Below are 22,687 nucleotides of genomic sequence, written 5' to 3' on the forward strand. Positions count from 1 at the left end.
AAATCTTAAAAAGCCAGACGTGGTGGCGCACGCCTTTAATCCCAGCACTCGGGAGGCAGAGGCAGGTGGATCTCTGTGAGTTCAAGGCCAGCCTGATCTATATAAACACACGCACACACACACATAATATATAAATAAATAAATAAATAAATAAATAAATAAATAAATAAATAAATAAATCTTAAAACGTAGACGGAGGGGGCTGGAGAGATGACTAAATGGTTGAGAGTATTTGCTGCTTTTGCAAATGACCAGGTTAGGTTACTAGCACCCATGGCTCACAATTCGCTGTTCAAGGGGAATCCGACACCCTCTTCTAGCCTCCGCGGGTACCAGGCATTTATGCGGTGCACATACATACATGTGGGCAAAACACTCATACACATAAAAAATGTTTAATTTTTATTTTATGCAAGGGCACCAATTGTATGCAATGCCTACAAAGACCAGAAGAGGGCATTGGGTGTCCTGAAACTGGAGTTATAGAAGGTTGTTAGCCGCCATATGGGTGCTGGGAACCGAACCCAGGTCCTCTGCAAGAGCAGCCAGTGCTCTTAACCGCTGAGCCATCTCTCCAGCCCCTAAAATAAATCAACCTTAAAAAACAAAACAAAACAGGCGAATCCCAGGATTGCAGGGTCAGTTCCCCACCAGCGGCCACACAGAGAATCCCGCCAGAGAACTTCGACAGTCGGGTCGTGTTTCCGCCCCAGGCCCTGCCGGCCTATCCACCCTGGTCCCGCCCACGCACAAGCTCGGCTCCGCAGCTGATGGGGCGCGACTTGCGCCCGCTAGACTACGGCTCCCAGGAGGCCTATGGGAGGACTACAGCGCGGATGACGCTCTAAGGCCTCCTCAGCCACCGAGGGCATGCGCTCTGGATTCTGGGGAAGTAGGCGGGGTCTCAGGGCAGCGCGGGAAACCCAGAGTCCCGTGGCTGCAGTGGCTGCATGAATATGACCCTGGAACAGGAGCTCCGCCGTGAGTCTTTTGGGGCGCGAGTGCTGGGAGCCCAGGGCGCGGATCGGGTTCCTGCTTAGTCTTTTCTTCCTCCCAGCAGAGCTGAACAAAGCCAAGGCCAGGGCCCAAAGGAGCGGGCAGCTGCGCGAGGAGGCTGCCTGCTGCCACCAGCTTGGGGAGCTGCTGGCTGGCCATGGTGAGCGAGAGCGGTCAGAGGGTGGGGAGGCGGGCAGAGCCAGCCCTTAGGTCGGCCGCCCTCCTTCTAACTGGGTGACGGTGCACCTTTCCCGCTCCACTCCCTTCCCGCGGCAGGACACTTCGCGGAGGCCTTGAAGGAGCACCAGCAGGAGCTACATCTGCTGGAGAGCGCCCAGGACACCCTGGGCTGCGCTGTGGCCCACCGCAAGATTGGAGAGCGGCTGGCTGAGATGGAGGACTACTCTGCTGCTCTTCAGGTGCCAGGCCTGCACTTGAGTATAAGACAACAGCAGACATGGCAGGCAGCCGCACCCTCATGTCTGCCAAGGATGCTGCCTGGTCCTTGGGTGGGGGCCACAAATGGGTTTATGACAGCTGAAACTACTAAGGAATATAACTTCTGCTCTGTGGAAAGAGGAAGGATCATGACCCAGTGCTGTTGGGAGCAACAGTTCAGTCAGCCCTTAGTGGTCTCCCACAAGGACACTGGCTGGCTGCAGCATGGAGTAACTGTCATCATAGACAGCCCCTGACACAGAACAGATAGGACATGTGTGGCCAGCTCTGTGGGAATTTGGGGAGCAAAAGGTTCTGTCAGCTTCCCCAGCGGTCATGACTTGTGGGTTTGCTTGAAGTGGAATAAATCAAGGCTCTTTCTCTCTTTACCAGCACCAGCACTGCTATCTGGAGCTAGCTGGTTCCCTGTCCAACCACACTGAGCTACAGAGGGCCTGGGCCACCATTGGCCGCACCCACCTAGATGTGTATGATCACTGCCAGTCAAGAGATGCCTTACTGCAGGCACAGTCTGCCTTTGAGAAGAGCTTGGCTATTGTGGATGAGAAGCTGGAGGGTAGGTACCCTTGACTTGGATTCTCCCCATCTCCCTCCCTTTGCAAGGCTCCATCTGAGGGGATATCTGTGTTGCCTACCACCTTGAACCTGTTGGGCATCTGTTCTTTGTGTCCTTTGTACTCTGTCTGCAGCAGACCTGTTTCCCTCAACAAGAAATGGGATGAATGATGGGGAACAGCTGGAAACCTCCTATTCTGAGGAGGCAGCTGAGTGTCTGGAGTGGGTATCTTCCAGGGAAGCTGACCCAGCGAGAGCTGAGTGAGATGAGGACCCGACTCTACCTCAACCTAGGCCTCACCTTTGAGAGTCTGCAGCAGACGGCCCTGTGCAATGAATACTTCAAAAAGAGCATCTTTCTCGCTGAGTAAAGCACCATCCCTATCCCATCAGGGAATGGTGGTCCCCTAGGATCTTCCTAGGAGGGTAGCTTAGCTGATTTATTCATTTTCTTTTTTTTTTTTTGGTCTTTTTGAGACAGGGTCTCCTTGTAGCCCCAGCTGTCCTGGAACTCACTATATAGACCAGGCTGGCCTTGAACTCACAAAGATCCACCTGCCTCTGCCTCCCAAGTGCTGGGATTAAAGGCATGCACCACGCCTGGCTGATTTACTCATTTTCTATAAACCAAGAAGCCGCTCGCATCTATGCTGCAGGCTTTGGCCTGAGACCACAGCATGTAGGGCTGGGATCTGTGTGGTGTCAATAGCTGTAACTGGCTAGACATGATTGGCATCCTAGGTACTTTAGTGCCCACTCTTTCAAAGCTGGAGGATTCTGGGCATTCTTGAGTACCTATTACCCTACCCTCCACAGGCAGAACCATCTCTACGAGGACCTGTTCCGAGCCCGCTATAACCTGGGTACCATCCACTGGCGTGGAGGGCAGCACTCACAGGCCATGCGCTGCCTGGAGGGGGCCCGGGAATGCGCACATGCCATGAAGATGAGGTTCATGGAGAGTGAGTGCTGTATGGTGGTGTCCCAGGTATTTCTTCTGTTCTTACCTGGTGGGCTTGGGCCTTGGGTGAGGCTGCTGGCCTCACCTTCGTCTCCTCCCAGGTGCTCCAAGATCTGGGGGACTTTCTGGCTGCCAAACGAGCCCTGAAGAAGGCCTATAGGTTGGGTTCCCAGAAGCCTATGCAGAAAGTGGCTGTCTGTCAGAGTCTTAAATATGGTGAGGTTATACAGGCATCTGGAACTGAACCCCTGGGGTAGAAGAAGGGCTCTGCAGAAGAGACCCATTGGGGAAGTGGCAGGTTGAGCATGGGCCTCTACCCAGTAAGAAAGGTTGGCACCTGTCAGTTGGAGACCCTTGCTTTTGTCAGGCCCACTGCACAGTGTGTCTAGGGCACTACAGGATAAGTGGGACGCTATCCAGGCCTTTGTCACAAAGCATCATTAATGGATGGGAGCACAGGTGGCATGCTATAACCCAGAAATTGATAGTGATGGTTAGTCATGGCTGACAGTGGTCAACTCTTTTAGGCCAAGCACTGTTCTAGGCCGTTAAGCATATTCATTCATCTAACCCTCAAGAGTCACAGGTGGTCAGTTCTCTCATTATCCCCTTTTATGGTCACATGGAGGCATGGAGAGGCCTCACTTTCCCCTGTTTCCAGGCCCTCTGCCATTGGCTGGTGGACGATAGGTTGGGGTTGAGACCCCATGCTGTGCTACCCTCTCACAGGAAACTCTTTCTAACAGTGCTGGCAGTAATCCAGCTGCAGCAGCGGCTGGAAGAGGCTGAGGGCAATGACCCTCACGATGCCATGGCCATCTGTGAACAGTTGGGGGACCTTTTCTCCAAGGCAGGTGACTTTCCCAAGGCAGCTGAAGCTTACCAGAAACAGGTGAATGAACCCCTTATGGGGGAGGAGGGAAGTTTCAGCAGGGTACACAGTTGGTCTGAGCCTTACTGTGCTGGCTCCCTAGCTACACTTTGCTGAGCTGCTAAACAGACCAGATCTCGAGCTGGCTGTCATCCATGTGTCCCTGGCCACCACACTTGGAGATATGAAGGATCACCACCAGGCTGTTTACCACTATGAAGAGGAACTGAGGCTACGCAAGGGCAATGCCCTGGAGGTGATGTGCCCTTGTGCCCTCTGCAAGTGCAGGTGTCCACCATTTTCTAGTGATGGGTGTGAGTAGATGCTTCAATACCATAGGCTATTTTTTCAAAGGCCTGTCTGTCATGGCCTGTCAGTTAGAGATGGGACATAGAGTTAAGGCAGATCTGGTTTCATTTGACCAGTTAAGGGAAGCAAGCCTATGGCAGGGGCCCACTGGACATGGTCAGCAGCCACCAACCTTGTCCTTCTTTCTTTGTTCCAGGAAGCTAAGACTTGGTTCAACATTGCACTGTCCCGTGAGGATGCTGGTGATACCTATGAGCTGCTGGCACCATGCTTCCAGAAGGCTTTTAGCTGTGCCCAGCAGGCCCAGCAGCTCCAGCTGCAGGTATAAGAACATATCCCACCTCCACTGGATCCCCAATAAGCCCAGCTTTGTTTGTTTTTCCTGGGTTTTGAAACTAGGGTCTTGAATTTCAACCCTCTTTGTATTTTTCTTAATGAGATAGAATCTCACTAAGTTCCCCTAAGTTGGTCTTGAACTTTAGAATCTTCCTACCTCAACCTTTGGACTATCTAGGATTACAAGTCCTGACTCACCACTAGGCCTGGTTTCAAGCCTGCTTTCTTACAGCCTTGTTGTCCCTTTGTTGCAAGTCCCTGTCATTCTTTGCATCCATTGCCTCCTGTGGTCCTGCTTGTCCCACTTTGGCCCTGAACTAGACATCCCCTCTACTCATCAGAGGCAGATCTTACAGCACCTCCATACTGTGCAACTAAGGTTGCAGCCCCAAGAGGCGCCTGGCACTAAAACTAGACTGCAGGAGCTGAGTATGGCAAAAGACAAGGAGGAAGAGGAGGAGGAAGAGAAGGAAGAGGAAGAGTCAGCCAGTGAAGCCCTGGAGGCCAGTGACCTGGAACTCTCAGAGAGTGGTAAGTACCAAATGCTACCTTGTATGCTGTGCCAGCTGTACTTGGCTTTTCCCACTGGGTCTACTCTGAGCTGGTGGCTAGGATGGACCACAGTTGTGCCCTCATGGAGCCTGCATAGGACTCAAGGTGGAAAAGTGGCTGCTGTCAGGGAAGGTAACCAGTATTTCTTTGGAAATGCATGGAGGCAGCTGGCAGTTTGCATGGAGCATGGACATAGTGATCAGAAGCTCTCTGAGGAAGCTAGTAGTCAGAGGCTGAGTGGGCATCAGTCAGGGAGGGCTATTTGGGGTCAGAATCTGGGGAGATGATCCTATTAGAAGCATGTGTTCAGGGTGAGATGGTGTATCATGGATGACCATGCTGCCCCCACCACAGCTTAGCATGTTCCAGCTTAGCATGGAACTCAAGGTCAGTGTGTTCAGGGATCTGATGTAACAGAGCTAGGAATGAGAACATCTGGGCCACATGGGGCAAGGCAGGAAGAAGGCTATGGAGCTGAGGGATGGTTTCCAGCTATGTGGTGGGCAGAGAGGAACCAACTGAGGTTTATGGACTAGATTCCTAGAAAGGCCTTGACTTCAGGTATGAACTTGGGGGCTAGAACCTCAGCAACCTGGAAAGTTGGATCATGTCTCAGAGATTGAGGGTAAGTCTTGGTACATAGTTTGTGTGAGAAGAGAGGGACAAGGATTTCATCCTTAGGGAATGTCATTCAGCAGGTAGCCACAGCTACAAGAGAGGACACAGAAGAAGAGATAACAGGAGGGAAGCCAGGAAGGAGCAGAGGGCCCAGTGAAGGGCATCTGGCAAAAAATCACCAGTAATGGGAGGGGCCAAGAGGCCAGTAGCTTGCAGGGCACCAGGCCTGAGTGGGTGACTTTTCCTGACAGGGGTGTTTCCTCAGAGAGAAGGTAGAAGTCTGTGATGGAAATTAATCTTCAAGAGCAGGGTCTTATGTAGAGGAGTGTGAGGCCAGCACATGGTGGACAAAGGCTGTTCCTCTGACGGTGGGGCAGAAAGGCAAAGAATATAACTCCTATGTGTAGTGGGTAGAAGTGGGCTATTGGTGGGTTGGGTTGGATGGGAGTCAGCTTTGCTCTGCCTGGCTACAGAGCCAGCAGACCCCAGAGTTCTACTTCCTGCTGTGGCTGCTGCTCTTCCCTAAGGTCAGGGGAGGTAGGACAGGAGCTCCTACCACTGACCTCCCGCAGGCTAAAGGTTGGGGTGGGGGTTCTTATCCAGAGGATGATGCTGACAGCCTGTCTAAGCGGCTACAGGAGGATGAGGAACTTCAGGGCTGTCTGGGCCGGCGGAAGGTAAACAAGGTGAGGACAATTTGCCCTATCCCTCCCTGTGCCAAGAGTACTATACCCAGCCATATTTCCTGTCCCTCACATCTCTGCCCTGAATTGGGGCAACTATACCTTTAGTGGAATCGGCGCAATGACATGGGAGAGACCCTGCTACACCGAGCCTGCATCGAAGGCCACCTGCGCCGTGTCCAGGACCTTGTGAGACAGGTGGGCCGCCCTGGCTTCCTGCGGGAGCTGTGGACCTAGGCAGTATCGCTTTTATTGCTTGTCTTTAAAAATAGATGAGATAAGCCAGATGTAGCGCCTTTAATCCCAGCACTCAGGAGGCAGAGGCAGGCAGATCTCTGTGAGTTCAAGGCCAGCCTGGTCTACATAGTGAGTTCCAGGTCAGCTGGGGCTACAGGGAGACCCTGTCTCAAAAAGACCAAAAAAAAGAAAATAGGTGTGTATGTATATAGTGTTCCCACTGTGGCTGAATAGGCTGGCCTAGCCAGGATGGGAATGACCAACAGACTGAAACCTCTGGCACCCTCCCTCCTGTTCCAAGCCCTACAGTTGGGCACTGTGTGTACCAAGGCACAGTATGGTACACAGGGAGGGGTAGATCATCCTCACTTTCATTGATGAAATTAGGCGGTAGGAGGGGGCCATATCAAGGAGTAGACCTATGAGGCCCACTTTGGGGTCTAAGACAGGCCTCCAGGCCTCGAGTCATAAAGCTCCACTGGGACCAGACTCCATCCTGTCCTTGGTCACAGGGCCATCCCCTGAACCCTCGAGACTACTGTGGCTGGACACCTCTACATGAAGCTTGCAACTATGGGCATCTGGGTAAGTGGGGCCAGTCCAGACATACAACGGGCATGTGAGTCAGAAAGCATCTGAGAATGCTGCTGGGAGCTGAGCTTATGTGTTCTGGCCCCCAGAGATTGTCCGCTTTCTTCTGGACCACGGGGCAACAGTGGATGACCCGGGTGGCCAGGGGTGTGATGGCATCACCCCCCTGCATGATGCCCTCAACTGTGGCCACTTTGAAGTAGCTGAACTACTCATTGAGCGAGGAGCATCCATAACCCTTCGTACCAAGAAGGTGAGCCTGGGCTTAGGCAGGGAGGGCAGGGACTGTGATGGGGTCTGTTCTTGCCCTACTCAGCTTGCTGCCACACAGGGTCACAGCCCACTGGAAACACTGCAACAGTGGGTGAAGTTGTACTTCAGGGACCTCGACCTTGAGACAAGACAGAAGGCGGCATCCATGGAGAAGAGGCTCCAGGTGACTTCCTCAGACCCAGGTAACAGGCCCACCTCTCTCCCTGGGCTCTTCTCTCCCCCTCTTCAGCCCTGACTTTAACAAAGGGACTGGAAATGAGGTGGGGCCCTTTCTCACAACTGATTGTCTCTCTCAGCCCCCCACAGCTTCCCTGCCTTCCAGACCATCCCAAGTAACCATCTGTTTGACCCTGAGACCTCTCCTCCCTCAAGCCCCTGCCCAGAATCCTCATGTACTCTTAGACCTTCAAAGGCCTCTCCAGCCCCTTCCAAGGTCTCTCCAGAGGCTGTGTTACCTGTGGCCAGACCTCGAAAGAACAGGCACAGGCCAGCCAGCAGCAGTAGCAGCTCAGAGGGTGAGGACAGTATGGGACCCTGCAGGCCATCCGAGAAGAGGTTAAGATGGTCTGCTACAGCACAGCTGGAAGACGCCCGGAAGCCTAGCCTTGCCAGCAGCAGAGAGACAGCCATAGCAAGTGCTGGCCAAGCTGCTTACCGGGCAGCCATTCGAGGAGTGGGCAGTGCCCAGAGTCGTCGTTTGGCACCCAGCGTGCCTCGGGGCTCAGACCAAGTCCCTGCCCCCAAGGCAGCACTCATTCCAGAGGAAGAATACCTGGCTGGGGAGTGGCTGGAGTTAGATGCACCTGTGACCCGCAGTAGCAGGCCTACTACTTCAGGGTCAGACTATGAGCGGTGCCCTGTCAGGACCCGTGCTCGTGACAGGCAGAACCGCCCGACATGTCTTGAGCATTGGCGTGTACTGGACAAAACAGGAGATGGCAGCCTGGCTGCAGAACCTCCTGCAAACTCCAGCATGCTTAGGGCCTCAGAGCCCAGCAGGGAAAACCCTGTAGTAGGACAACCCTCGGTGGGTACCCAAGCCTATAGTAGAACTGCCTTTCCAGCCTGAGGCAGGTGGGGATAGAAACCTCACACTTGCTTGACTCCTCTCTCCTTGTCCCTACCTGCCAGCTTCTGGTCCAGGCCCCTCCCATCCGAGTTCGAGTTCGAGTTCAGGATAACCTTTTCCTCATCCCTGTCCCATATAGGTAAGGTATGTGCCTTCTCCCAGTCTGGCCCCTTCTGTCTACTATGTAGCTCTACCTAGGTTATGAGCTGCAGTGAGGAACTGTTGTGTACATGTCAGAATGGGATCTGTGACAAGGACTCCCTTAGACATGACACCCCGCTACATCAAGCTGTAGGGTATCCTGAACAAGCCCAAGCAGAGCTCCTCAGAGTGGCCTGGGTAGGCTCTGTGGCCCTTAGAAATGACCAGATGAGCGGGTCATGTGCTAGGCTGCACAAATAGGAAGCTAATTATCCAGGGGGAGGGGATGGGAAAACACCAGATGAAGGAGCCAGAGGCCCTGAGCAGACCTCGGGGCATCTGGGCTTAGTGTGCCATTCTTTATAGCAGTGATAGCTGCTCTGTGGCTTGGCTAGCAGAGCAGGCTGCCCAACGCTATTACCAAACTTGTGGACTGCTGCCAAAGCTAACCCTGAAGAAGGAGGGAGCACTGCTGGCCCCACAGGACCCCATCCTTGATGTGCTGCAAAGTGACGATGAGGTGGGCAGCAGGGCCAGGGCCATGGGCACAGGCTACCCATCACTGGGCATCTCAGGGCTACTCACTACTTATATACTCTAGGTGTTGGCTGAGGTAACTTCGTGGGACCTTCCCCCACTGACTGACCGCTACCGCAGGGCCTGCCAGAGCCTGGGGCAAGGTGAAGTAGCCCTGCCTTTAGTTGGAGGCCTGGGCAAGAGGGGCTGTGCATGTAGTTCCTGTCTACCTTGCACATACCTAGGTCTGGGGAAACCTCTTTCCCAGCTTTAGACCTGTTGTACTTGCACATGTGGGTAACAGGTAGAGGCAGACAGTCCTGAGATCATGGGCTCTTGGGAGTTCCTAAAGCAACTCAAGACCAGAGGAGTCTGGTGTGGGCTAGAACCACCAGGATGCTTATCTTGGAGGATGGAACGTGTGAGTGTGGCTAAAGGAGGTCAGATCCAGACTGCCAGATCCACATCATGGCATTAAATCCCAGGCATACGGGAATGGTCTCAGCATTGCCTCCTGGGCTGCTTGGTTTGCCTGGATTCAGAGAAGAAGGTGTAAGCTCTGGTCCTGGTGACCTTCCATTTTTCTCCCTAGGGGAGCACCAGCAAGTGCTGCAGGCCATGGAGCGTCAGAGTTCAGGCCCCTCGTTCAATGCCTGTTCCCTGGCCCTGCACCAGGCCCAGCTCATACCCTTGCTGCGGGCCCTCAAGTTACACACAGTACTACGAGAGCTGCGCCTGGCAGGGAACCGATTAGGTGACAGATGTTCTGCTGAGCTGTTGGCTGCCTTGGGTACCATGCCTAATCTGGTCCTCCTTGACCTCTCTTCCAATCACTTGGGCCAGGAAGGTCTGCGCCAGCTTGTTGGAGACTCTTTGGGCCAAGCTGCTTTACAGGTAAGAGACTCAGTACAGTGGGCTAGCAACTATAAGGCATCATTGTTCATATTCAGTCAGGTCTGGTGCATCAGGGAGAGCTGGCCAATGCTCTCTTGAGTGGGACCCATGCAGAGACAAAATGCGTTTTGGGAATGTGGGCTCATGGGTATCTGAGAACTTAGTGCCCAGACCCTGTCTTCTATAGAACTTGGAGGAACTGGACTTAAGCATGAACCCACTGGGAGATGGCTGTGGCCAAGCCCTGGCTTTCCTTCTGCGATCCTGCCCCATGCTTAGCACCCTGCGCCTACAGGCCTGTGGTTTGGGCCCCAGCTTCCTCCTAAGTCACCAGGCTGCTCTGGGTAGCGCCCTCCAAGGTAAGCTGATAGTTCTCCCTGAGCAGTTTTGAAGGAGTTAGGACCTTGGGTAGAAGGACCCTGGTATATCAGGAGCTCACTTTTGCAGGAAGGGCCAGCTCCAGTGAGCACTCAAGTATACATTTGGGTTTAGCCTGGGTTCCAATGTAAACCTGGTTCCTGACAGCTTTGTTTGCCTTCAGGACTCACCCTAGTCCCCATATACCACAAGTTGGGTCCCAGGCAGGCTATCCTGCCTCTAAAGTCCCCCTGTACCTGTGGCTTAAGTTTTCTATCTGCCTGAGGCAGTTTCACCATGAGCTGATCTAAGACAGAGACACTGCCCCAGTACAGAAGACTGGGACTGGAGTTTCCCAGTAGAACACTGCAGAGGGAGGGACCTGGGATTAGGCAGCAATGGTCAAAACACTACTGTGACCTTCATTTATAGTTGCCTTGGCCCAGCACCTCATTCCCAGCCGCCAGGAACTTGGAATGGGGGAAACTGGGCTTGGGACACTGGACAAGAGCCTTTGTCTCTGTTTCCCTACATAAGAGGTTTTCCCGAAGGGTTTTATCACGCTTCTGGGGTCAGAACTCTGAGGTGGGGAAAAGGGAGGGGTAGCTTTATGAGCTGACAAAGGTTCTTACCCATGCAGATGCTGAGCACCTGAAGACCTTGTCTTTGTCTTACAATGCACTGGGTACTCCTGCTCTGGCCAGGATCCTGCAGAGCCTACCTGTCCATGTCCTCCTACACCTAGAGCTTGGCTCTGTGGCAGCCAGCAAGAGTGATTTGAACCTCATAGAGCCTATTGTCAGATATTTGACCAAGGTACGAGGTAGAGAGAGAGCTGTCAAACCAAAACACAAGGATTCAGAGTCCCAAAACCAAAGGTCCTACAGCTAAAGACCTGGAAGGTACTGTGAGGGGGCTCTGGGAAAGGGACTAGGGGTTTAGAACACCCAGGTGACTGCTGGGACAAGGGTAGCATCTCTACCTCAGGCAAGTTCCAAGGGCACACCAGACCCCCTGTGGTCTTTACAAGGCAGAGAAGAGGTGTTTCCCTTCTCCAAACAAACTTGTTGGGTGTGAGTCTCTACTGAAAGGAAGTTGCCCACCAGGCATGGCTTCTCTCTCTGTGCATCTGTCCAGGAAGGCTGTGTTCTGGCTCACCTAACTCTTTCTGCAAACCACCTGAGTGATAAGGCTGTGAGAGAGCTGAGCAGGTAATACCCCACTCCCACCATCTTGTGAGGGAAGCTTAGGACCAGGGGAGCTGGGTTAGGTGGTGTAGCCTTTTTCTGGCTTCCACTGTCTTTAGTGCTGGCTCTGACAGGCACTTAACTCCTTGAGATTCTTGCCATGTTTCTGGTTCTTGAGAGCTTTTCTCTATGATATATCCTGTTTCTCTTCATTTAGTATTCCACACATGGCCCCCCTTGTCATGCTCCTAGAGCCTCAGGTGGCTTTCAGAGGAGTGTCAGGAGTTGCCCAGAGCTGGCTATGGCATTCTTGCCCCTGAGTAGTGCTGCCAGCTCTAGAGCCTGGGCCAGGCCAGAGCAGAGAGCCTACTGGGCTTGGCCTCTGGTTCCCAGAGCTGAGGGTTTGTCTGGGGCAGCCTTCTCTAGTACTACAGCTTAGGCTACCCTGGAAGCTCATCCCTGCACTACTTATGTTGTCATAGGTGTCTCCCTTGCTGTCCCTCACTTGTCTCCCTGGACCTGTCTGCCAACCCTGAGGTCAGCGATGCTAGTCTGGAGGCACTCCTATCTGCCCTCCAGGAGAGACCAAAAGGCCTCAGTTTCCTTGGCCTGTCAGGTAAGGGCTGGGAACAACAGTGACTCCTGCCATGCCTCACCTAACCACAAGGCTTCTTTCTAGGGACCTGCCAGAGGAAGAGGTGATCATTGCTACCAGGTGGTGAGGCTCCATGAGGCTGGTATGGTGAGAGGCAGTTTGTCGTGTAGCAGAGGGGCAGGGGAAGCTTGTCTGCCTCTGACAGGTACCTCGGAATTTGGCAGAAAGGAACCACTTGTGGTGGCTTATGCCTATAACCCAGCACTGGGGAGGTTGGAGCAGGACTGCCTCAAACAATGGCCTGGACTACATAGTAAAACTCTACCTCAAAAAAAAAAAAGGGGGGGGGGGAAACAATTGTCAGGTGTAGTGGTGCAGGCCTTTAATCCCAGTACTTGGGAGGCAGAAGCAGATGGATCTCTGTAAGTTCAAGCCCAGCCTACATAGTGAGTTCCAGGCCACGGACGGCTACAGGGAGACCCTGTTTCAGAAAGACCCCCCCCCCCAAAAAAAATATATGGACTCTCTTGTGCATGTATATTTCCTCATTCTTGTAAACAGGAAGATGGAATCCAGGATCAAAGTGCTATAAGCTCCACTAAGGGGTCCTCCTACCTTCTCCCTACTCAGATCCTACCTGTGACATCAAGGTGGCCCCAACCTGAGGAGTGTACCTGATGGACTGCTCTAGCACTTGGCATATCCAGCTGATACTTGAGTGTGACAGGCTGTGCCCTTGGCTGATAAAGGCTGAGCACAGAGAAATCTCTGGGTTCTTTCTGTGCTTACCCCCTGCTTCCTACACACTGGTGGTCCTGTCTGTCCTCTCATCCAGCTCCCTGATATCCTGAGCCTACTGGGATCTCTGACCTGAGGAACAAGCCCTGATCGTTCAGTGGCCTCCTGAGACCCTTGGGCTCACAGTATACAGACATGCAAACCCTAGAAGTCTATTTTATGGACGATCAAAATGTAGGCTCCGAGGTGCAACGTGAGCACGGCTCCTGCACCAACTGTCTGCAAGTTAAACCCGCCCTTCCTCCCTGCAGGCTGTTCCATCGAGGGGCCCCTGAGTCCTGGCCTCTGGGACAAGATATTTATGCAGCTGCGGGAGCTGCAGCTGTGCAGCAGACACCTGTGCCCTGAGGACCGAGATGCCCTGTGCCAGCGGCTGCCGGGCTCCGGCACATGTACACTGGACCGAGGCCCCAAGCTCTTCTTTCAGAACCTCTGACCCTGGTCGGGTTCTCTGCCGACAAAGCCTTAATAAACAAAGCTGCTATCTCCAGTGTGTGGCTGTCTGGAAAAGGGGTGGGACGGGTGAAACCTCCAGCAGCTGCATGGGGACGCTCTCAGGAGCGCAAGCGCAGGCAAGCAAAGCGAGTGCCGAGCGGCCAAATAGATTTCGATGCTAGCACGGGCAGGTAGGAGGCCGAGTGCCGGGCGGCTGATTGGGCTTCTGACGTGCGCAGGGGTAGGCGGAAGGGCGAGCGCCGAGCTACCGATCAAGCTTCCCGACTCTGGAGATTATCGAGCTGCGGTCGCCATCTCCGGGACCCCGAGTGCGCCCAGGTATGCAGCTGGTGGGACCTCCGCCCCGGGATCCTGCTGCACACGAGCCCTCGAGCTAGGCCGGCCTCCGGCAATGCGGCCTGCGTCCCTGCGCTGCCGAGTTGCAGTTGGCTGGTGCCTGCCTTGGTCCACAATCCGAACGGCTGCCGCAGCTCTTGCGACCTCAGCTCAGGCTCCACGTCCGGGTCGCTCTGTCTCAGTTCGCCTACTGTCGCGAACTTTTGTTTTTCACCCCATTTCAAACCCTAAGGCGGCTTATGGAACCGTTCAAACCACAGGCACCAATCTTCCTACTAGGCAGGGCCATTTCTAAACTGCTGATCCCTAGCCTGCCTTTATTCCTCCTGTAGCTCCCACAGAATTAGAGTAAGCCCACTTCACCCTCCCTCCTGCCCCGCGCTCAGGAAGCCCCAGACACCCAGCTTGTTCTTCCAAGTTCATGCCCTTTGAAAGGAATTGCAACAGTGTGCCCTTCCATGCCCAAAATGTTGCCTCAAGTTTTCAACAGCTGTCCTTCCTTCCCTACCTCCACCGAGCTTCGAGATTGGGCTTCCCTGGCACCTGTGCCTTCTCTCTCAGCGCTCATTCTCCACGCCTGGCTTCCCTCTGACAGTCTCACTGCACACTGTGTTGCTGTTTGAGGAGAGCCCAGTTACTGAACTGTAAGGGCCTCTTGAGTTGGTGCTGGCTCTGCTCCCCAGGTCTCTGTGCTGTAGCTGCCAGGGCCTGCAGGATGTTTCACGGGATCCCAGCCACTCCTGGCATAGGAGGTGAGTGTGACCTAAGCTGGGCAGAGGTTTTGGGCCCAGACTTTCCCTGCTACAGGGTCTGTTGGGATAGGACTGTAAGATCCCCACCTCTATTTCATGTTCATAGGCCTTGGGGAGTGAATAGGGCCAGAGCAGTTTGTGGTGAAATTCTGAGGACCCAGCACTACCCTACTGAGTAGAGATGATGAACCTCAATATGGCCAGAACCTCAGGCATCCTGAGCATCTCTGGGTCTCCAATCTAGGTTGTGAAGCATGTGACAGACTTTATTTGTACTATATCATGGTTCTATAACAGTATGGTCACTCTGTTGGGGGTGGGGAATTGCACCTGCAGCCCAATCCTGCAGCTCCCTCTGAGCTCTTTGAGACAAGGCATGGGAGGGGTCCCCAGGGAAACAGCTGAAATGAGCTGGTACTACAGTCTGTCCTGAGGTTCCCTTGTGGCTGACAGCTTCTGCCTGTTCTGTTGCAGCTCCTGGGAACAAGCCGGAGCTGTACGAGGTGAGTGGCAGATTCCTACCTGGTCAACAGTGGGCGCAAAAAACACCATGTGGCCTTCACTGTACAACCTAGTGATCTGGCTGACTTGCTGCCTACTTTTCCAACAGGAGGTGAAGTTGTACAAGAATGCTCGAGAGCGGGAAAAGTAAGTCAAGCATCCAAGCCACTAGCACACTTAAGAGTTTATCAAGCCTCCAGAGCAGGCCAGGTAGTCTCCCCCAAACCCACCCATGCCTGTGGTTGGGGAGAAGATGGGGTCAGGCTAGGGAGATAGTTCCTGAGGAACATCTGCCAGGGTTGGGGTGAGAGGTGGGCTGAATTCTGCCTTAGCTGCAGAGTAGTGGTTGACTGCCCTAGGCTCTAGAGGCCTGGGCTTCCCTGCCTTGGGTCTGTGGCCTGATGGACAGCTTATCTCAGGTATGACAACATGGCAGAGCTGTTTGCAGTGGTGAAGACAATGCAAGCGCTGGAGAAAGCATACATCAAGGACTGCGTCACCCCCAATGAGTGAGCAAGCCTGTGACATCAGTTGTTGATGGGCACCAATTCTCAGAAGCATGTTTCTGCCCTCCGTGGAGCTTGGGGGCTCAGTAGGCAACAGGGATGGAGGTCTGTGGCCGAAGCTATGGGGGTACTCCTGTTTGTTGCCAGCCTCAGGTCCTTCTCAGCCAGGGACATCCTGTAGAGGTGGAGAATTACCTGGAAAGGCATGAAAATGGGTATAGTCCTGGGTCCTGGCCTCAGGTGGTAAGCTGGAGCCTGGGAGCAACATGGTCTAAAACATTGTTGGGTAGTCCAGACACTCAGCATGGCTGCTGGTGCTTCATTCAAAAAGATGATAAGCCGACGAGACAGCTTCACTGGAACAGGAGCTGCCCAGGTGGTAATGGAGGGCTGGCACCTTGTTCCAGGGCAAGCAGAGTGGACATCTGGGCTAGCTAGTTTGTGGTGAGCTCCAGGTCAGCCTTCACAAGCTAGGTCAGTTCCCTTGTGGCAGTTATATTTTGGTCATACCTCCCTGCTCTTGTCCAGAGCTCTCTTCATGCACAGACCCAGTGGGAAGCCTTTAGCTTTCCTAACCTATCATGGAACCTGTGTCTAGACTGGCTGAGAGAGAGCAAGATGAGCCAGGCCAGACTGTTCCAGGCTTCAGCAGCTGGTCCTCTCCCTAGGTATACTGCAGCCTGCTCCAGACTCCTGGTCCAGTACAAAGCTGCCTTTCGACAGGTTCAAGGTTCAGAGATAAGCTCCATTGATGAATTTTGCCGAAAGTTCCGAGTGAGTGAGCCAGTCCTTCCACCCCACAGCAAAGGTGGGATGGGATATGGGGATGAGACCCTGGCATTCTGGAGGCCCTGTGATGCCCAGCACTCATGTCTGCTCTCCTCAGCTGGACTGCCCACTTGCCATGGAAAGGATCAAGGAGGACCGGCCCATCACTATCAAGGATGACAAGGGCAATCTAAACCGCTGCATTGCAGACGTGGTCTCGGTGTGCCCCACAGCTCCTGGGAGGGCCCTGTGGGGATTAGGAGGATGGGACTGCCTGCCTGGGTCAGTCATGAATGTGTAGTCTTGGGGCTTCCAGAGCTGAGCAACACCCTGGGAGGGGTCCCCTTGGCTATGAGGGAGAATAGACACAGGATCTACTCTGGCAAGGCCCTGGCCTGGGGAGGTTTTGTAGGAGTGTACAAAACCATGTTCCCACAGCTCTCACAGCCTGGACCCCAAATGTCCATAGTCTCAAGAGGCCAACTAAAAAGGTCCTCACTGCAGTATCCCCAGGCAGGGAGGAGCCCCCCCCCCAGTGTGGGAGGAAATTGGGTGGGGGCCTGGCCCTTAGGACTAGCCTATGAGCTGCAAGGAATCTCCACACCCCAACTGAGTGGGAGATGCCTCATGCACATGCTCCCCCCAGCTCTTCATCACAGTCATGGACAAGCTGCGCCTAGAGATCCGCGCCATGGACGAGGTACAGGAGTTAAGCAGGGAGCCAGGGCCTGGGTGGAGGGGGACAGAGGTGGGTAAGTGGGGTCTCAGGCACCTGTGTGTTCAGATTCAACCAGACCTACGGGAGCTGATGGAGACCATGCACCGCATGAGCCACCTGCCCCCAGACTTTGAGGGCCGCCAAACAGTCAGCCAATGGTAAGTGGCCTTTCTGAGCTGGTAGAACCTCATAGTGACATTAGTCTTCCTGCTCACACACACTTGTGACTGTGCCCCCTAGGCTGCAGACCCTGAGCGGCATGTCGGCCTCCGATGAGCTGGATGACTCCCAGGTGCGCCAGATGCTCTTCGATCTGGAGTCGGCTTACAATGCCTTTAACCGCTTCCTACATGCCTGAGCCTCAATGAGACAAGAGTGGAGCTCATAAGAGGTGTAGCATATCAGCCTCAGGGGACATTTGATGGTTCCCCAGTGTCTATACCTGTCCTGGATGTCTGCGTTGTCAGGAAGTCACCCCCCAATAAAGATTCTGTCTGACCCTCCTTCTGTGGGCAGCTACCCTGGCCTGTTCTGTGTGATCTATCCACCCCTGCTGACCTTGTGGCAGAGCCCTGCCTCCTGGAGGGCAGGCTCAGAGAGCCCCTTAAGTGACTACCTTCCAAACCAGCAAGGGTCTGGCCCTGTTGCTCATCCAAAACATATAGCAGCCTTTCCAAGGGATGCTAGCTGGGCAAGCACTAGGGGCAAAGTGATCCTCCACAGCACCTGGAATGGGTACTACATAGATTTCTCCACTGGACCAGGTGTGGCTGGAATCGGAATCTGGCACCTAAGTGGTCTCCCTGTAGCCCCATCTGGCCTGGAACTCACAGCTGACTGCCTCTGCCTCACGCCCAGACCTTTTTTTTTGTTTCTTAATTTTTTTCTGGTGTTTTTGAGACAAGGTCTTCTTGTAGCCCCAGCTGGCCTGGAAATCACTGTATAGATTAGGCTGGCCTTGATTTCAGAGATCTGCCTGCTTCTGCCTCTGTCTCCCGAATGCTGGGTTTAAAGGCATGCACCACCACATCTGGCCTGTTTTGGGTTTTTTTTGAGGCATGGTTTTGCAGTGTAGCCATGGCCGGCCTTGAACTTGAGGTTATCCTGCTGCCTCAGCCACCTGAGTACTGGGATTACTGGTGTTTGCCATCATGCTCACCTTACAGCAGAGTTTAATTGTAATACTTCAGTGGCTAGTCAAACAGGCCCCCCTCCTTTCTTTGGTGCGAGAGAGTATGGCCTCTGGACATGGTGGCACATGCCCTTAGTCCCAGCACTTGGGAGGCAGAGGCTGGCTAATCTCTGTGAGTTCAAGGCCAGCCTGGTGTACAAAGTGAGTTCTAGGCCAGCTGGGGCTATAGGGAGACCCTGTCTCAAAAAGACAATAAATACATACATACATACATACATAATAAATAAATTAAATAAATAATAAATCTATGACCTTGTGCATGCTGCTAGGCAAGCACTTTTAATACTATGCTACATTCACAGCCCTTTTTTTTTAACCTTTATATCGTTATTTATTTACTATTATTGTAGGGGAGGCACACATGGAGGTTAGAAGACAATTTTGTGGAGTTGGTTCTCTCCTTTTACATTTATGCTGGTCCCAGGGACAGAACTTGGATTGCCATGCTTGGCACCTCTACCCACTGAGTCATCTTACCAGCTGCCCATATAATGCAACTGATCCAAACAACTGATTTGGAAAAATGTTTGGTAAGGGCTAGACATTTTTTTTGTTTTGTTTTTTTGGTCTTTTTGAGACAGGGTCTCCCTGTAGCCCCAGCTGTCCTGGAACTCACTATGTAGACCAGGCTGGCCTTGAACTCACAGAGATCTGTCTGCCCCTGCCTCCCAAGTGCTGGGATTAAAGGTGTATGCCACCACGCCCAGCCTAGGGCTATACATTTTAGTCACAAGTATTTAGCAAAAAGAGCCAGCAAGCACTGAACATCAGTGTTTAAATGACTAATTACAGTCTTGCCTCAAGCATCCTCTTTCCACCTTCAGGAAGGCTTCTGGAACCTCAGGAAAAGGAAAGGTTTGTTCAATAACTGGCAGGATTTTTCCTGCATCAACCAGTTGGCAATTTCATCTAGATATGGGCCACTAGGCATGAAAAAGTTCCATCAATAATGGACTTCTTGCCAGAAATGCTTTAATGCCTTGGTAACCACAGTGACTCCTGTCTGCAACATGCCATCTGCAATACCCAGTTGATCCATGTTCAGAAAGAAAGGAGTCACCAGAGTCACATAGGTGGGTCCTGCCAATTCTTGAGAAAGTTTGGAGCCCATGACTCAGTGGATCCACCATTATCAAAGATGAAGTGAAACAGTTTAAAGGACTTCAACTGCCCTTCCACACTTCCAAACTTATAATCAATTACATCATCTGTTCCAAGCTTCCTTACAAGTTCACTGGCACCTTGAGAGCAAACTTCTGTCACATGAGCACCCCATGCTTTCATTATCTGTATTGCAAAAGTTTCCTGTACAATTCTTGGCGTTTAGGCCACCGACCTTGTTTATGGCAAACCAAGCTATGAGAGTCACATGTGGCAAAGAGGCGGCTTAAGTATGAGTGTGATTTGGGCTTGTGAGAGACCTCATTCCCATGGACTACGACAAATTCTGAGAGAGCGCCTTGCTTCCAAGGAGGAATTGCAGCCCAGACCTCAATCTCCCGGTTTGAAATACATGACATCAAGCCCCACACTCCGTCACCACACCAGAGACATCCCAATCCAAAGTCAGAGGAAATTCTTCTTTGGTTTTCATATACAAAGGATCACGCTTCATATTTATTTATTTATTTATTTATTTATTTATTTATTTATTTATCCAGCTGTCCTGGAACTCACTATGTAGACCAGGCTGGCCTTGAACTCAGAGATCTCCCTGCCTCTGCCTCCCAAGTGCTAGGATTAAAGGCATGCGCCACCGCGCCCAGCCTTATGCTTCATATTTAAAGCTGTTGCTCCATAACCACTTCTCAAATTAACATCTATAGGATTTACACTGGCAGTATGGACTTTGATAATCACTTCATTTGGATAGTGTAAGACAGGTACCATAATGTTCTGAGTGAATCGAAGGACTTCATTTTTTCTATATTTTGTATTGTTTTTCAGGCTTCTTGAGACAGGGTCTCCCTGTAATCACAGCTGGCCTGGATTCACTATGGAGACCAAGCTAGCCTCGAACTCGCAAATATCCACCTGCCTCTCCCTCCTGAATGCTGGGATTAAAGATGTGCGCCATCACACCAGGATATTTATTTTTATTTTATGTGTATGAGTGTATTGCCTACATGTGTATAAGTACACCCATGTCGTGCAGTGCCCTCAGAAGAAAGAGGAGGGCATTGGATCCCCTGGAACTGCAGTTACATACAGCTGTTAGCTGCCATGTGCTGGGATTCAAACCTGGGTCTTCTGAAAGAACAGCTAGTGTTTTTAACTGCTGAGCCATCTCTCTAGTTCCATTTTTTCCATATTTATCTATCACCCAAGTGGGCATGATAGTGCTCCTTGCAGAGGTTGTACTAATCTTTCTAAGGGAAGGCTTCGGAATAACTTTGCTTCTCCACAAGCAAGCTACAGTACATGTATTTCTTCTGAGAACCCAAGTCTTCAAAACATACTTGGCATGATCAAACTTTCACTCTTTAATTCGGTCAAATTTGCCAAACACGCTAGTCAATTTATGCAACGGAAGGAGGTAAATAGAACTGCCATTCTGCTGTCTGCATCAGAAATGCTCTGAATTGCATTAGAGTCAGTTCTCTGTTCATTCCCCTTCCGTTCTTACATTCCCCCTTACCTTAGAGGAAAAAAGGAAAAAACAAGCAAAGGAAAAAGCCAACGAACAAGGAGTGCTCAGCAGGACGAGCACAGCTTTGGAAATCCTGAGGCCAGGTAGACTCTTGAGTGTCCTGATTCCCCTCAGCCCATGATTTTAAAAAATATTTTATTTATTATTTTTTTATTCTTTGTATATGAGTGCATTGCCTGCATGTTACGCACACGCACCCATGTCATGCATTGTCCTTGGAGATCAGAAGAAGAGTGTTGGATCCCCTGGAACTGGAATTAGGGACTATTGTTAGCTGCCATATGGGTGCTGGGAACCCAACCCAGGTCATCTGTAAGAGCAGCCAGTGCTCTTAACCACTGAACCATCTTTCTAGCCCCCATGTGATTTTTTTTGTTTTATGTGTACGGTGTATTGCCTGCTTGTAGGTAGGTGCACTTGTGTCATGCAGTGCCTGCAGAGGTCAGAAGAGGGTGCTGTATCCACTGGAACTGGAGCTACAGTTGTTAGCCACCATGTGGGTGCTGGGAATGGAAACTGGGCCCTCTGTAAGAGCAGATGATGCTCTTAAGAATTATTTTTTTTATTATTTTTTAATTTTATGTGTATACATCTATTGCCTGCATGTAGGTAAGTGCACCCATGTCATGCAATACCCACAGAGGTCAGAAGAGGTTGTCAGATTCCCTGGGACTGGAGTTATGGACAGTTGTTAGCTGCCATGTGGGTGCTGGGATTCGAACCCAGGTCTTCTGCAAGAAAAACCAGTGTTCTTAACCACTGAGCCATTTCTCCAGTCCCTTAAGAATTATTTTTAAGAATTATTATTTTGGAGCCGGGTGTGGTGGTGCACGCCTTTAGTCCCAGCACTTGGGAGGCAGAGGCAGGTGGATCTCTGTGAGTTCAAAGCCAGCCTGGTCTACATAGTGAGTTCCAGGCCAGCTGGGGCTACAGGGAGACCCTGTCTCCATTTACTTTCTTCTTTTACCCTTCTACTGACTTAAAAGAATTTGGTATCGCTGGGTGTGGTGGGGACACACCTTAATCCTAGTACTTGGGAGGCAGAGGTAGACAGATCTTTGTGAGATGGAAGCCAGCCTGGTCTACAAAGTGAACTCCAGGCCAGCTGGGGCTACAGGGAGACCCTGCTCAAAAAGACCAAAAAAAAAAAAAAAGTACTGTAAGTTCCAGGACAGCTGGGCTAAAGCGAGAAACTATACAAATATGAACTCACAGAGATCCACCTGCCTCTGCCTTCCAAGTGCTGGGACTAAAGGTGTGTGTGACCACGTCCAGCTAAGAATTATTATTTTTAGTTATGTATGTGTCTATGCAGAGGCCAGGGGTACTTGATCCCTCTGAACCTGTGCTGGTACTAGCCGGCCAAGACAAACAGCACCTGAAAGGGGGAGTGAGGATGAAAGGAAAACAAGAGACAGAGAAAGATACTTGGGAGTGCTGTCAGTAGAGACCGCAGCCCAGGTGTGCTGGATAGCTTTAGTGTCAACTTGACACACCTGAGTTGAGGGAGTCTCAGTTGGGGAATTGCCTCTATTGGACTGACCTGTGGCCATGTCTGAGGGGTATCTTCTTGATGAGTGATGTGGGAGGGCCCAGCCCACTGTGGGTGGTGCCACCCCTGGGCAGGTGGGCCTGTGTTGCATAAGAAAGCAGGCTGAGCAGGGGCCAGGGGAGCAAGCCAGTAAGCAGTGTTCCTCCGTGGCCTGTGCTCCAGCTCCTGCTTCCAGGTTCCTGCCCTGAGTTACTACCTTGGGTTCCCTGATGAACTGCGACCTGGGAGTTGTAAGCTAAATAAACCCTTTCCTCCCCA

General features: G+C 52.1%; 2 protein-coding genes and 1 pseudogene across 7 annotated transcripts; 2 read left to right on the top strand and 1 right to left on the bottom strand.

Moving 5' to 3' along the window:
- The first annotated feature begins 901 nt into the window (after window positions 1-901).
- Window positions 902-13,488, top strand: Tonsl (tonsoku like, DNA repair protein). Of its 3 annotated transcripts, none has more exons than XM_008834413.3 (26): window positions 902-981; window positions 1,061-1,156; window positions 1,273-1,415; window positions 1,828-2,011; window positions 2,248-2,377; window positions 2,827-2,998; window positions 3,073-3,187; window positions 3,718-3,863; window positions 3,946-4,098; window positions 4,348-4,473; window positions 4,829-5,018; window positions 6,261-6,343; window positions 6,449-6,538; window positions 7,090-7,162; window positions 7,258-7,421; window positions 7,500-7,623; window positions 7,738-8,468; window positions 8,573-8,649; window positions 9,018-9,171; window positions 9,253-9,331; window positions 9,760-10,061; window positions 10,249-10,420; window positions 11,059-11,234; window positions 11,556-11,629; window positions 12,088-12,221; window positions 13,250-13,488. In XM_008834413.3, the coding sequence occupies exons 1-26, from the start codon at window positions 951-953 to the stop codon at window positions 13,432-13,434; spliced, it is 4,104 nt and encodes a 1,367-aa protein (XP_008832635.1). In that variant the 5' UTR covers window positions 902-950; the 3' UTR covers window positions 13,435-13,488. The 3 variants fall into 3 exon arrangements, 2 of the variants coding, with proteins under 2 accessions (XP_008832635.1, XP_008832636.1); XM_008834414.3 differs by having other exon boundaries at window positions 9,021-9,171; XR_003849763.1 differs by lacking the exon at window positions 13,250-13,488 and having other exon boundaries at window positions 11,059-11,320; window positions 11,406-11,629; window positions 12,088-12,162.
- Window positions 13,489-13,616: 128 nt separating this feature from the next.
- Vps28 (VPS28 subunit of ESCRT-I) lies at window positions 13,617-17,554 on the top strand. Of its 4 annotated transcripts, none has more exons than XM_008834416.3 (10): window positions 13,617-13,772; window positions 14,386-14,542; window positions 15,017-15,045; window positions 15,153-15,190; window positions 15,463-15,552; window positions 16,218-16,323; window positions 16,436-16,537; window positions 16,964-17,017; window positions 17,102-17,193; window positions 17,276-17,554. In XM_008834416.3, the coding sequence occupies exons 2-10, from the start codon at window positions 14,506-14,508 to the stop codon at window positions 17,391-17,393; spliced, it is 666 nt and encodes a 221-aa protein (XP_008832638.1). In that variant the 5' UTR covers window positions 13,617-13,772; window positions 14,386-14,505; the 3' UTR covers window positions 17,394-17,554. The 4 variants fall into 4 exon arrangements, with proteins under 4 accessions (XP_008832638.1, XP_008832637.1, XP_029420049.1 ...); XM_008834415.3 differs by having other exon boundaries at window positions 13,620-13,772; window positions 14,474-14,542; XM_029564189.1 differs by having other exon boundaries at window positions 13,629-13,772; window positions 14,309-14,542.
- Window positions 17,555-18,954: 1,400 nt separating this feature from the next.
- Window positions 18,955-19,842, bottom strand: LOC103735302 (annotated as a pseudogene).
- Window positions 19,843-22,687: the final 2,845 nt, after the last annotated feature.

Source organism: Nannospalax galili, unplaced genomic scaffold (genome assembly GCF_000622305.1).
Source record: "Nannospalax galili isolate Female #2095 unplaced genomic scaffold, S.galili_v1.0 scaffold717, whole genome shotgun sequence".
Classification (NCBI taxonomy): Eukaryota; Metazoa; Chordata; class Mammalia; order Rodentia; family Spalacidae; genus Nannospalax; species Nannospalax galili.